The 12,381-nt window shown below is 46.8% G+C and overlaps 1 protein-coding gene across 1 annotated transcript in view; it reads left to right on the forward strand.

Moving 5' to 3' along the window:
- dgkd (diacylglycerol kinase delta) overlaps positions 1 to 12,381 on the forward strand; it is a gene marked incomplete at its 5' end in the record, with an annotated part of 58,354 nt that overhangs the window by 43,193 nt on the left and 2,780 nt on the right. Inside the window, 12 exons of the mRNA XM_083636350.1 lie at positions 649 to 762; positions 874 to 967; positions 1,153 to 1,263; positions 1,684 to 1,780; positions 2,035 to 2,142; positions 4,078 to 4,191; positions 4,269 to 4,403; positions 5,988 to 6,151; positions 6,677 to 6,788; positions 8,478 to 8,570; positions 9,541 to 9,660; positions 12,043 to 12,160. Coding sequence (XP_083492476.1) covers positions 649 to 762; positions 874 to 967; positions 1,153 to 1,263; positions 1,684 to 1,780; positions 2,035 to 2,142; positions 4,078 to 4,191; positions 4,269 to 4,403; positions 5,988 to 6,151; positions 6,677 to 6,788; positions 8,478 to 8,570; positions 9,541 to 9,660; positions 12,043 to 12,160 — 1,380 coding nt within the window. The remainder of the gene's footprint in view (positions 1 to 648; positions 763 to 873; positions 968 to 1,152; positions 1,264 to 1,683; positions 1,781 to 2,034; positions 2,143 to 4,077; positions 4,192 to 4,268; positions 4,404 to 5,987; positions 6,152 to 6,676; positions 6,789 to 8,477; positions 8,571 to 9,540; positions 9,661 to 12,042; positions 12,161 to 12,381) is intronic.

Consider the following 12,381-nt stretch of genomic DNA (forward strand, 5'->3'; position numbering starts at 1 on the left):
CACACACACCAATCAAACGTTCTCCAACAACTGCCAACAGATTGGTGTGCCATGGGCTAAACACAGACACACATGTGGAATCTGACCAAACATCTCCAAACAAGGAGGGACAGCCATGACACAGCAAACAAACATCTATGTGTGTCTGTGTTTGTTTAGACTGTTCGATTGGTGAGCCATGGGCTTAATACTACTGCTACTACCTCTACTGCTACTACTAGTAGTAGTATTACTATTACCAATAGTAATGATTATGCTCCTGCTACTAGTACTACTTGGTTCCACATTGCAGCTGCTCCCCATTGAGTTCTAATGCATAACCTTTACATATAAATAAACTTCCTTTACATTCAAGCCATGCAAATGAGAAATTAACCATAATGTGAGCTCACCCTGATGGATAGCTCCAACATTTAACCCTGCCTACCTGTCTGTCTGTCTCTCTGTCTGTCTACCTGTCTGTCTGTGTCTCTGTCTGTCTACCTGTCTGTCTGTCTGTCTGTCTCTCTGTCTGTCTACCTGTCTGTCTGTGTCTCTGTCTGTCTGTCTGTCTGTCTGTCTGTCTCTCTGTCTGTCTACCTGTCTGTCTGTGTCTCTGTCTGTCTGTCTGTCTGTCTGTCTGTGTCTGTCTGTCTGTCTCTCCTCCAGTAGGTAAGACACCTTGTGAGAAGCTGATCAATAAGGGCAGTCTGTCTCTGTGCAGCTCTGCCTCACTCAGCAGGGACAACATGCCCATGCTCAACACCAAGATCCTCTATCCCGGTAAGACCTCTCACACCGTCACACCTGTGCAGAGATCTACAGTAGCAGTGCCTGAAATCTTATGAAGCTAACTGTGTGTGTGTGTGTGTGTGTGTGTGTGTGTGTGTTCAGGTCTCAGAGGTCTCTCTGGCTCTCTGTCCAGCAGCTCTGTGATCAGTCGACTCCTGGTCAATGCCGACCCCTTCAGCTGTGACCCCGACAACATGTAAGACTGACTGACTGTCTGTCTGCCTGTCTGTCTGTCTGTCTGTCTGTCTGTCTGTCTGTCTGTCTAATTGTCTGACCTACAGTATTTTCAGTCATTTTCTGTTGATGAATCGTACCTGCAGATGTACGTGACTGTGTGTGTGTGTGTGTGTGTGTGTGTGTGTGTGTGTTGTCCCCCGGTAGGGACTGCTACACCGAGAAGTGTGTGATGAACAACTACTTCGGCATCGGCCTGGACGCCAAAATCTCCCTGGACTTCAACAACAAGAGAGACGAACACCCTGAGAAGTGCAGGTACAGAGTTAGACAGGGACATCAGCCATGTCTTCACGCTGCTGAAGATCAATTGAATCAAGTCTTAAAAGGAAAATAAATGGCTGCACAGAAAATAACAGTTATATCAGGTTAGAAAACACATGATGACATAAAGATACAGTTCAGCTTAGTGAAATGAAGAATCACTTCTACTAAAACAAAGAACTTCAGATCAAATGCATGCTTCAACAATAAGGCTTGACCTGTTGCCGGGGGCAAGTAGAAAACGCCACGTCGTGCTAGTAAATCTAGCAACTCACTTGCCCGATTTGGCAATTGGTTAAGGAAAAAGTAATAACATGAATTAATGTTTATTTATTTGTGTGTGTGTGTGTGTGTGTGTGTGTGTGTGTGTGTGTGTGCGTGCGTGCGTGCGTGTGTGTGTGCGTGCATCTCCAGGAGTCGTACGAAGAACATGATGTGGTATGGAGTTCTGGGAACCAAGGAGCTGCTGCACAGAACCTACAAGAACCTGGAGCAGAAGGTTCTGCTGGAGGTAAGAATAAGAAACAAACAAGAACATACAATAACTGCAAAGACCACCGGAGGAACCACAGACCCCATTTACACCTGGCATTAAAATGTGTTTTGGGTGATCACATTGCAATGGCATAGTGTTTGACCACATAGTTGTTTTGAATGAGGCGAATGAGGAGCGGTGGTGGACGCGGGGTGAACGTCTGTCGTCAGTCTTAACAACCGGAGTGTGTGTGTGTGTGTCTGTGTGTGTGTGCGTGTGCGTGTGTGCAGTGTGATGGTCGTCCTATCCCCCTGCCCAGTCTCCAGGGCATTGCTGTGTTGAACATCCCCAGCTACGCAGGAGGAACCAACTTCTGGGGAGGAACTAAGGAGGACGATGTAAGAACATGTCTGTCTGTATCTAGTCTCGGTTTCCAGACGTTTGGTGAGCGGCGCCAACAGCGCCACCTAACCACCAAACGTCTGGGAATTTACTGTTCCAAATCTGGTTCATTGAGCCCGGCGAGAACGGCCGGCAGCAGACACGCCTACATTTATTATTAGAATTTTATTTGGTAGCGGCAATGCAATGTTTCATACTTCCAATATAGAGCAAGACACTGCAAAGAGAGTTTATACCTGTTGTTTATTTTACAATCATTTTTCCTACCCGGAAGTGGCCCGCTTGCTACTGTGAATGCTGTGAAGTCATCAGCAGGCTCTGTAACGTTAGCCTCGGGAGTCGGGCTTATCGCTGGGGGAAAGACCTCTAGCCGCCGGGGCCGGATGAAACACGTCCTATTAACAGGTTATGTTTGTTTCTAAGTGATTAATATGTTTCTCCGCAAACGCGACAGCACCGGTTCTGCATGAGCGTCACTGCCCCCAGAAAGCAGGCCCGCCCACAACACTCATGATTGGTTCTCCGATGCAAGGCTTCCAACAGCACCACCTAACGTTATGAAAAGATTTAAATAGTAATATTCTCAGTCTTACAGTAGTGAAACGGATTAAGACTGAGGGCTGAGTCTAGTCTGTATCCTAGACTGTCTAGACCAGAGGTTCCCAACCTGGTGGGGCGCGCACCCTAGGGGTTACCAGAGGAGCTACAGGAGAGGTGCGACATAATACCCACCCCACATTGCGGAGCGTTTTCCGTTCAAAACGGCATCATTTCCTATGGAAGGGAGCGGATTCTGCGCTCATCTTCTGGCACCACCATCAGGCTGGAATGCGTCACTGCTCCGTTTCCTTTCTGCCACTTTGACACGGATTTCATGGAGAAACCGCTCCACACGTGTGAACGCAGCGACCACAGCGACAGATCAAAATTAGGCTAAGTTCTATTTAAAAACTTGAACTTAATTTGACTTTAAATGTGAAAATTATATATTCAAGAAGGTTTAAAATCTAGTCAGTATGTCAGAAGGCACTGACTGAAAGCAATCTATAATATCAAATCTTTTTGGAACTTGATTTTATTTATTCTTTTCAGTCAAACAAGCAATTGAGAGTTTATATATCATGGTGCAATTAGTTCACAACTAAGACGGCAGGCTGCGACACATTTGGCACAAAAATGTTCCTATATCATAAGGGGGTGTGCAGAAAGTTTGGGAACCACTGGTGTAGACTCTAGTCTCGTCTGGATTCTGTAGACGACATTATGTTATTTAAAGCAGCTACGAGCAAGATTTTCGATTGTTATTAAACAGTCTAAATTTAATATCAATGCATCACATCTTACCTGTAATAGTAGACGAGACCAACGCAGAGTAGTCTCGCTTGAACCCCAAGTGAATCGACCAGTGTTGTCTCTGTCTGTGGCCGGGGCAGATCAGGAAGTGAAATGAAACGGTTTGCAGCAGCCACTTCGGCCATAACCACAAAATAACTTCCAAAAAACCTGTTAGAATATAACGGGAGATGTTCGCGAGAATAGCGAGCCCCTGCATGGCGTGTTCCTTGTTTATGGTCTGTTGCTAGGCAGAGCGAAACGGCGGAAGGCAGGCAGCTGCTGTAAACCATTTCGTTTCACTTCTGGGTTTATCCGGCCCGCCGGTAGACAGATAGAGAGAGAGAGCCTGGTGATGCGAGGTTAGTAGACAGACACAGACTATAATCATCAAGAGAGCAATCTCCGATTCACACGGCTTTGGTCTCAGCTACTATTATAGGTAAGATGTGATGCATCAATATTGTAATTATGCTGTTTAATAACAATCGAAAATCTTGCTCGTAGCTGCTTTAACTTGAGGTTATTGAGCAGTCAGTTTTCAGGTGTTGAGTTTAGCAGCTGCTGGTGTGAGCTCCATGCACCCTTTGTCCCTCCAGACCTTCACCGCTCCGTCTTTTGACGATAAGATCCTGGAGGTGGTGGCTGTGTTCGGCAGCATGCAGATGGCCGTGTCCCGGGTCATCAACCTGCAGCACCACCGCATCGCACAGGTCTGTCCGCCTGTCTAACTGCCTGTGTCTCTGCCTGTATCTGTCTGTCTGTCTAACTGTCTCCCTGCCTGCCTCAGTGTCGGATGGTGAAGATCACCATCCTGGGAGACGAGGGCGTCCCGGTGCAGGTGGACGGCGAGGCGTGGGTCCAGCCGCCCGGCTACATCAAAATCATCCACAAGAACCGGACCCAGACTCTGACCCGGGACCGGGTAAGACCAGAGCCGCTGTAGACTCATTAAGAGTCGGGTCTCCCATAACACCTGGGGGGGGGGGGGGGGGGGGGGGGGCGTGGTCCACATGAACAAATAAAGACCGGGGAAGGGGAGGGACAAAGGAAGAACTATAAATAGCGCATCGCGGTTGTATGCCTCCGCCAACAAGTCAAGTTGCAGTCTACATCCATGTCTGTCCAGACTCATACAAGCACAAATACCTTGAAGCCCACAGCCCAGTGCTGTGGCCATTCAGCCTTATGGCACTTTAGGCAATGTTTGGGGAGTACCTCAACAACACGGCTAATCCTTAAAGGAACACTGCCCATTTTCAACCAGCTTTGTATCATTAGAACATCAGTAGTATATCAGAAAACTGTAAACGGTTTTGAAGTCTGTCATTTAATTTGACAGTTATTGAGTGTTAAAGTGTGGACCAGTGACATCACTGGTCCACACTAACTCAAATTAATAACTCATTAAGTCAAATCAACTCTCAATAACTGTCAAACTAGATGAATGACAGAATGTTTGACAGTTATTGAGAGTTGATTTGAGTTAATGAGTTATTAATTTGAGTTAGTGTGGACCAGTGATGTCACTGGTCCACACTTTAACACTCAATAACTGTCAAATTAAATGACAGACTTCAAAACAGTTTACAGTTTTCTGATATACTACTGATGTTCTAATGATACAAAGCTGGTTGAAAATGGGCGGAGTGTTCCTTTAAGGCCGGAACACATCAACCCCACTCCAAAGAACTAGCAGACAACGAAGGCAGACTGTGACGTCACCGCACCGCACCGGTTTGGTTTTTCTGAACCAAAAGGTTGCACTTGAACACACCACAAAGATGACAGCAGCCGGTCAACTAACACGTACTGTACGTCAGACCTGATTCATGAAACAAAACAGTGTTTGTCGACCATCTTGCTCACCACTTAAACGGTTTCCTGATATAGCTACTTAACCGATAATATGTCTGATAAAAAGTTGCAAATGGCGCGGGCGTTGTCAGGCCTTGCCTGGTGTTTTGGTTGTGGAAGGAGAGAGGAGGAGGCGCAGGTGAACGATAAGGAGAAAGTGCACTAAATGGGTGACATCATGCAGCGACAGGCTCAAGGGACTTTCCCAAAGACACGTTGTCGTGAAAATATCCGTGTTTTGGAACGATCAGATGAGATGAAGTTGGAAAATGAGCAGAAGGTTTTGCGCATGCCGTGCCCTCTCTTCTGCTGCACTGCTGAGCAGCCAATCAGAGTGATTTCTCTATCAGCCGACCAGCCAATCAGAGTGATTTCTCTATCAGCCGACCAGCCAATCAGAGTGATTTCTCTATCAGCCGACCAGCCAATCAGAGTGATTTCTCTATCAGCTAACCAGCCAATCAGAGTGATTTCTCTATCAGCCGACCAGCCAATCAGACTGATTTCGGTGCCACCGACTAGAGCCAACGGTGCGGGACACAAAGTAAAGACTAGGGGCACAGACACTGGCGAGGCCCGGTCATGGGCTCTGTGCGTCAGAGGAGTTTTAGAAAGGACTGTTAATGTGGTGACACCAGTGTGTTTCTTCCAGGCCTTTGAGAGCACCCTGAAGTCGTGGGAGGACAAGCAGAAGTGCGAGTTCCCCCGGGCTCCGCCCCCACAGCCCCCCCTCTCCTCTCAGCCAGAGATTGTTTCTGAGGAAGAGGCCTCACTCGTCAGCCAGTTCGGCCAGGCAGCAGGAGCCCTCATCCACAGGTAACACACATAATGATTAGTATGTGTTAGGGATGGGGCCGATCCAATATCGGTATCGGGTGCCGATATTGGCACTAATTCACGGATCGGATCGGAATTGCAAAAAAAAAATGTTTGCGTGCAATTCCAGCGCCTGCCGCACAATGGGCGCTGGCTGTAATTTGCCCATGTATAATAGTATCCTTCTTTGCCTTGTATATTTTCTTAATTTTGTCTGCTTTTTGCAAGGTATATTTAAAAAAAAATTAATTGGCCAAATCTTTGCCTATGCTGTATATTCAAGAAAAAATATTGGTATCGGCATAATATCGGTATCGGCAGATATCCAAATTCAGGTATCGGAATCGGATCGGAAGTGAAAAAAGTGGATCGGTGCATCCCTAGTATGTGTTTTTGCTGTAGTCACATTATTATTGTGCTATGGATAGACCAGCATGTATCTTATGGTTGCGAGTAAGTACAATCTGATTGTGATGATTATGTCATGTGGTTTCTAAGCAGATGTTTGTTTTGTGTGCTTGTCAGTATCCGCGAGATCGCCCAGGCGCACCACAGCATGGAGCAGGAGTTGGCTCATGCTGTCAATGCCAGCTCCAAGGCCATGGACGTGGTGTACGCCAACTCCAAGAGCAACGGGGTATGCCACAGACACCAGATTGAAATCTACTGTGAAAGACAGAGAGTTAGGGTACTAGAAATTGAGCGTGCTAGTACTGGTAGTGGTACTAGCCTACCGTGCGTCGTCTTCCCTTTTCCCCTCCTCCTCCTCCTCCTCCTCCTCGCTCATTTCTGCCATCCGTCACCTCAGCTCAGCGGCTGCTGCGCCTCACCCACAGGGGGCAGCACATAGACAGCAGCACTGTTCTCTGTGTGTTCTGTGTTCCTTATTTGTTGAACTCGTTGGCTGGTTCCAGAGCGGAAGCAAAGAGCGTGGAAGGAAAGAGACGACACTCCGGCCATTTTTGGAAACAGAATGCACCTCGCAGTGGTCAGCTGCGGTAGCGCTGGCCCCTATAATCAGCCTCTCTAAACAGTAACTCAACGGGAGTTGAACCTCGGGTCCTTTTCATTAGGTATTTATCTTGAAAAAACTAAACAAAGAAAATGAAAAATTTTGCTTAGTTTCCAGAATATGGTTGTTGTTTTACATCCCTGCACTACACCACTTCAATCAAGATTTGCAGTACGCCCGGAAAAGATGTGAATCCCCAAAGTTTAGAGTGTTCTCCCGTTGAGTTACTGTTTAGAGAGGCTGATTATAGGGGCCAGCGCTACCGCAGCTGACCACTGCGAGCCTGTGCGAGGTTCTTTTGGCGCTGTCATGCTTCCAAAAATAAAAAATGGCGGAGGCTGCTGGGCGCTGATGTTGCAATGGGGCAATATGGAGCTGTCATTTCTTTCCATAAAAGTTCTTTGGCGGAAGTAGCAGCAACATTCACTGCCATTACAGTTGCGGGTGCTTCCGGTCCAACGGTGCCTAGTTTTCGAGTCACAATATTTTTTATTTTTTTATTTGTTTTGTACTTTATTGCAAGATTTCAGTTTGTTTTTTACATAGATTTACATTAACTGTTTATACTTATACGTAACATTCTTACAATATTTTATGTATTTTTTATGTGAGAAAAGAAAAAAGACAATAATATACAACATCCATGGTAATTGTAGTGAAAAATAAACAGCAACAATACTTTAAATAAAAGAGAGAAAAAAAATAATACTTGCATGCATACTCACATACACACAGTCACACACACACATGCTTCCACACACATAAAGAAAAGAAAGGAAAAAACACACACACACACACACACACACACACGTACATACATACATACATACATACATACACACACGCCCCTTAACTCTTCATTAATTCCTCGGCACAGAAAAACTTCATTTTCAGGTGTGTTCCGTATAGTTAATCCATTTATTCCATCGTTTCAGGTATTCTACCTCTAGATTTTGGATTCTGTAAGTTATTTTTTCCATTTCTAGAATCAGTCGAGTCACAATATTGTCCTTTTGGTTTTCCTTGCAAGGGCATCTCCCATTATAGGTGTGAGATACTGTGAAATACAGAGAGAGCTATGTGACACTGATAGGCTTCATCAACATTGTGGGAACTCGTTTGGCAAGGGCTTGATGAGGACAACTAAGTAATATCCTGTCATTTACGAAGAAAAGTATTGTCGTGCACTTTTCTCTGTACCTTACTTTGTCCTGTGGTCTGTCTCCCTGTCTGTCTGTCTGTCTGTCTGTCTGTGTGTCTGTCTCCCTCTCTGTGTGTCCGTCTGTCTGTGTGTCTGTCTCCCTGTCTCTGCAGGGCCTGAACTGCAGTGTGGTCGTCCAGATGGTCAGCAACGTCAAGGCTTTACACAGTGAGACAGAGCTCCTGCTGTCTGGAAAGATGTCCATGGTAACTGTCTCTCTGACCTTCTTACAGCACTGAATGAGTTCCTGGGGCCACATTCACCCATCTTAGTGGGGCGGCATAGCTCAATATATGAGAGCAATCGTTCATTTCAAAAGCACCACATTTTGCAGAGGTGTTCAGAGATATATTCGGAACAAAACTGGATATTGGGGCATCGCAAATGTGCCATGGCAGGTTGGAGATAGGGCGGTAGTTGGAGAGGTTGGCTGGGTCCAGAGTGGGCTTTTGAAGGACGGGGGTGACAGCGGCAAGTTTGTAGACAGAGGGAACGTGACCTTGGGGATAGTGACTGATTGAAGAGGGCGGTGAGGTGGGGCATGAGGGCGGGGAGACGGGCCTTGCTCAGAGTGGTGGGGAGGTGGTCGAGGGAGCAGGTGGTTGTCTTGGAGGCAGTGATGAGGGAGGAGTCAGCAGAGGAGAAAGTGGGGGGGGGGGGCGGGAGATGTGTGGTTGTGTTGTTGTGATGGTTGTTGTGTGGTTGTGATGGTTGTTGTGTGGTTCTTAGTCTCTTAAAACAGACTGTCTCATCTACATCCGGCGAATGCAGCTAAACAGTCTGTACGTTACACCCCCAGAACATGCACAAGGAAGTTGGGGAAAAAACCTTCAGACTGGAAGGAAGTTCGACGGAATCCGACCAATCACGACACGTGTGTCCACGGGAAAAAATTCTGATTGGACTAATGAGCGGAAGACCCGCCTTAAAAAAATTCTGATTGGACTAATGAGCGGAAGACCCGCCTTAAAAAAATTCTGATTGGACTAATGAGCGGAAGACCCGCCTTTCTGCTTCCCATTCCGGTTGGCGCATGCTTCTCCCCCACGAACTACAGACGGTATGGCGGAAGCATTTGAAAATTGCGCAAGCCAACTCGTCTGTTCTAAGAGACTATGTGGTTGTGATGGTCGTTGCGTGGTTGTGATGGTTGTTGTTGTCTCCCCTCCCCTGCAGCAGCTGGATCCTCCTCAGCAGGAGCAGTTGACTGGAGCTCTGAGCTCGGTGGCCCAGCAGCTGCGCAGGCTGGCAGACATACCCTGGCTCTGTCAGCTCATCGAACCTTCTGACCACGAGGTGAGCTAGCACTGTAGCAGAACCTTCTGACCACGAGGTGAGCTAGCACTGTAGATCCTCTGACCACGAGGTGAGCTAGCACTGTAGCACCTTCTGACCACGAGGTGAGCTAGCACTGTAGAACCCTCTGACCACGAGGTGAGCTAGCACTGTAGAACCTTCTGACCACGAGGTGAGCTAGCACTGTAGCACCTTCTGACCACGAGGTGAGCTAGCACTGTAGCAGAACCTTCTGACCACGAGGTGAGCTAGCACTGTAGCAGAACCTTCTGACCATGAGGTGAGCTAGCACTGTAGAACCTTCTGACCACGAGGTGAGCTAGCACTGTAGAACCCTCTGACCACGAGGTGAGCTAGCACTGTAGAACCCTCTGACCACGAGGTGAGCTAGCACTGTAGAACCTTCTGACCACGAGGTGAGCTAGCACTGTAGAACCTTCTGACCACGAGGTGAGCTAGCACTGTAGAACCTTCTGACCACGAGGTGAGCTAGCACTGTAGAACCTTCTGACCACGAGGTGAGCTAGCACTGTAGAACCCTCTGACCACGAGGTGAGCTAGCACTGTAGAACCTTCTGACCACGAGGTGAGCTAGCACTGTAGAACCCTCTGACCACGAGGTGAGCTAGCACTGTAGAACCTTCTGACCACGAGGTGAGCTAGCACTGTAGAACCTTCTGACCACGAGGTGAGCTAGCACTGTAGCAGGAGTACTGAACCCTCTGACCACGAGGTGAGCTAGCACTGTAGCAGGAGTACTGATAGTACTGATCTGTCCAATCACAGAGCTGGTAGACAATGAGATAAACACATACTTTACTAGTACTGTAGTAGTATACTGTAGTAATCAGGTGTATATGATTAGTAGTGGTAACAGTAGTAGTAGCAGATACAGCTGTATACTATATTATACTACTACTAGCAGCTATACAGTACATTACTATACTGCACTGCACTATAATATAATATACTATAATATAATATACTATGCTGGACCATACCATGCTATCATACTATTATACTATCCGGTACTATGACTAGACTAGATTATTCTATACTATACTATACTCTATATTATAAAACGGCTCTCTCAAATCAAGCAATCTGATTGGTTCACAGCCATTGTATAAATCCCGTAACCCACTCCAATAACCCATGGCCATGGGTTATGCGTTGCCATGGCAACTCTCTTACTAAAAGGCTTTGGTTACCTCAAATGACAATGTAGAAAAAACAAATGGCGGAGACAGCTGTCAGAACCTTGTGAATCGATCTTCGCTTATAACTTTACTAATACTTCGCAGAAAATTATGTTTTGTACAAGAATAGACGCGGGCTAATGTCTTCTTTGCAAAAAAAAGGCTGTTAACCCCGCATTTAACCCCGCATTTAACCCTGTAACGTTAGTTGGTGTCGGGCTTTGCAGAAAGCTCTCAGCTTCACAGCAAGCGCTGAGAATGCAGCGAGCGCTGAGAATGCAGCGAGCATCGAGCTGCGTGTGTTGTGGCATATATCCCGCTGCTCAGCAGTTATCCCACTCGGCCTGCGGCCTCGTGGGATAACAGCTGATCAGCGGGATATATTTGCCACAACACACTGGCTCTCATGCTATATTGCTTAATTATATTATATTATTATTATATATGTATACTATACATTAAAATCAAAGGCTCGGTCTCTCTGGAAAAACACCCAAAGAGCTGGATTTTACCTCTCTACATGTCTGTCTGTCTGTATCTCTACCTGTCTGTCTCCCCCCCTGTCTCTCTGTAGGGTCCTCTGCAAACAGCTGAATTTGACCTCTCTACATGTCTGTCTCCCCCCATGTCTCTGTGTAGGGTCCTCTTGACAGATTTGACCTCTCTCTACATGTCTTGTCTCTCCCCCCATGTCTCTGTGTAGGGTCCTCTTGACAGATTTGACCTCTCTCTACATGTCTGTCTCCCCCCATGTCTCTCTGTAGGGTCCTCTTGACAGATTTGACCTGTCTCTACATGTATTGTCTCTCCCCCTGTCTCTCTGTAGGGTCCTCTTGACAGATTTGACCTCTCTCTACATGTCTTGTCTCTCCCCCTGTCTCTCTGTAGGGTCCTCTTGACAGATTTGACCTCTCTCTGCATGTCTTGTCTCTCCCCATGTCTCTCTGTAGGGTCCTCTTGACAGATTTGACCTCTCTACATGTCTTGTCTCTCCCCATGTCTCTCTGTAGGGTCCGCTTGACAGATTTGACCTCTCTCTACATGTCGTGTCTCTCCCCATGTCTCTCTGTAGGGTCCGCTTGACAGATTTGACCTCTCTCTACATGTCGTGTCTCTCCCCCTGTCTCTCTGTAGGGTCCTCTTGACAGATTTGACCTCTCTCTACATGTCTGTCTCTCTGTAGGGTCCTCTGACAGATTTCTCGAAGCGAAGTCGAAGCGCTAAATTTCGCCTTGTCCCAAAGTTCAAGAAAGACAAGAACAACAAGAACAAGGAGACCTGCGCTACTCTCTCCCTGCCAGGTAATGTCTCTCTCCCTCTCTCTCTCAACACCGCTGGTTTTCACTCTCTTGACTTTTTCACCATGAGTACAACCTGTCTCACTGGGGTAACTGATTTGGGTTTTAAAGCTGACATCACTCTTTTTTGGTTAAATCAGGTTCACTTGTTTCAGAATTGTCGTCACAATCTGCCACATGACTGGCCGCCTGCTCTGATTGGCTAATATCAAAGAAACTTGTAC

The sequence above is a fragment of the Poromitra crassiceps genome (assembly GCF_964638095.1).
Source record: "Poromitra crassiceps genome assembly, chromosome: 5".
Classification (NCBI taxonomy): Eukaryota; Metazoa; Chordata; class Actinopteri; order Beryciformes; family Melamphaidae; genus Poromitra; species Poromitra crassiceps.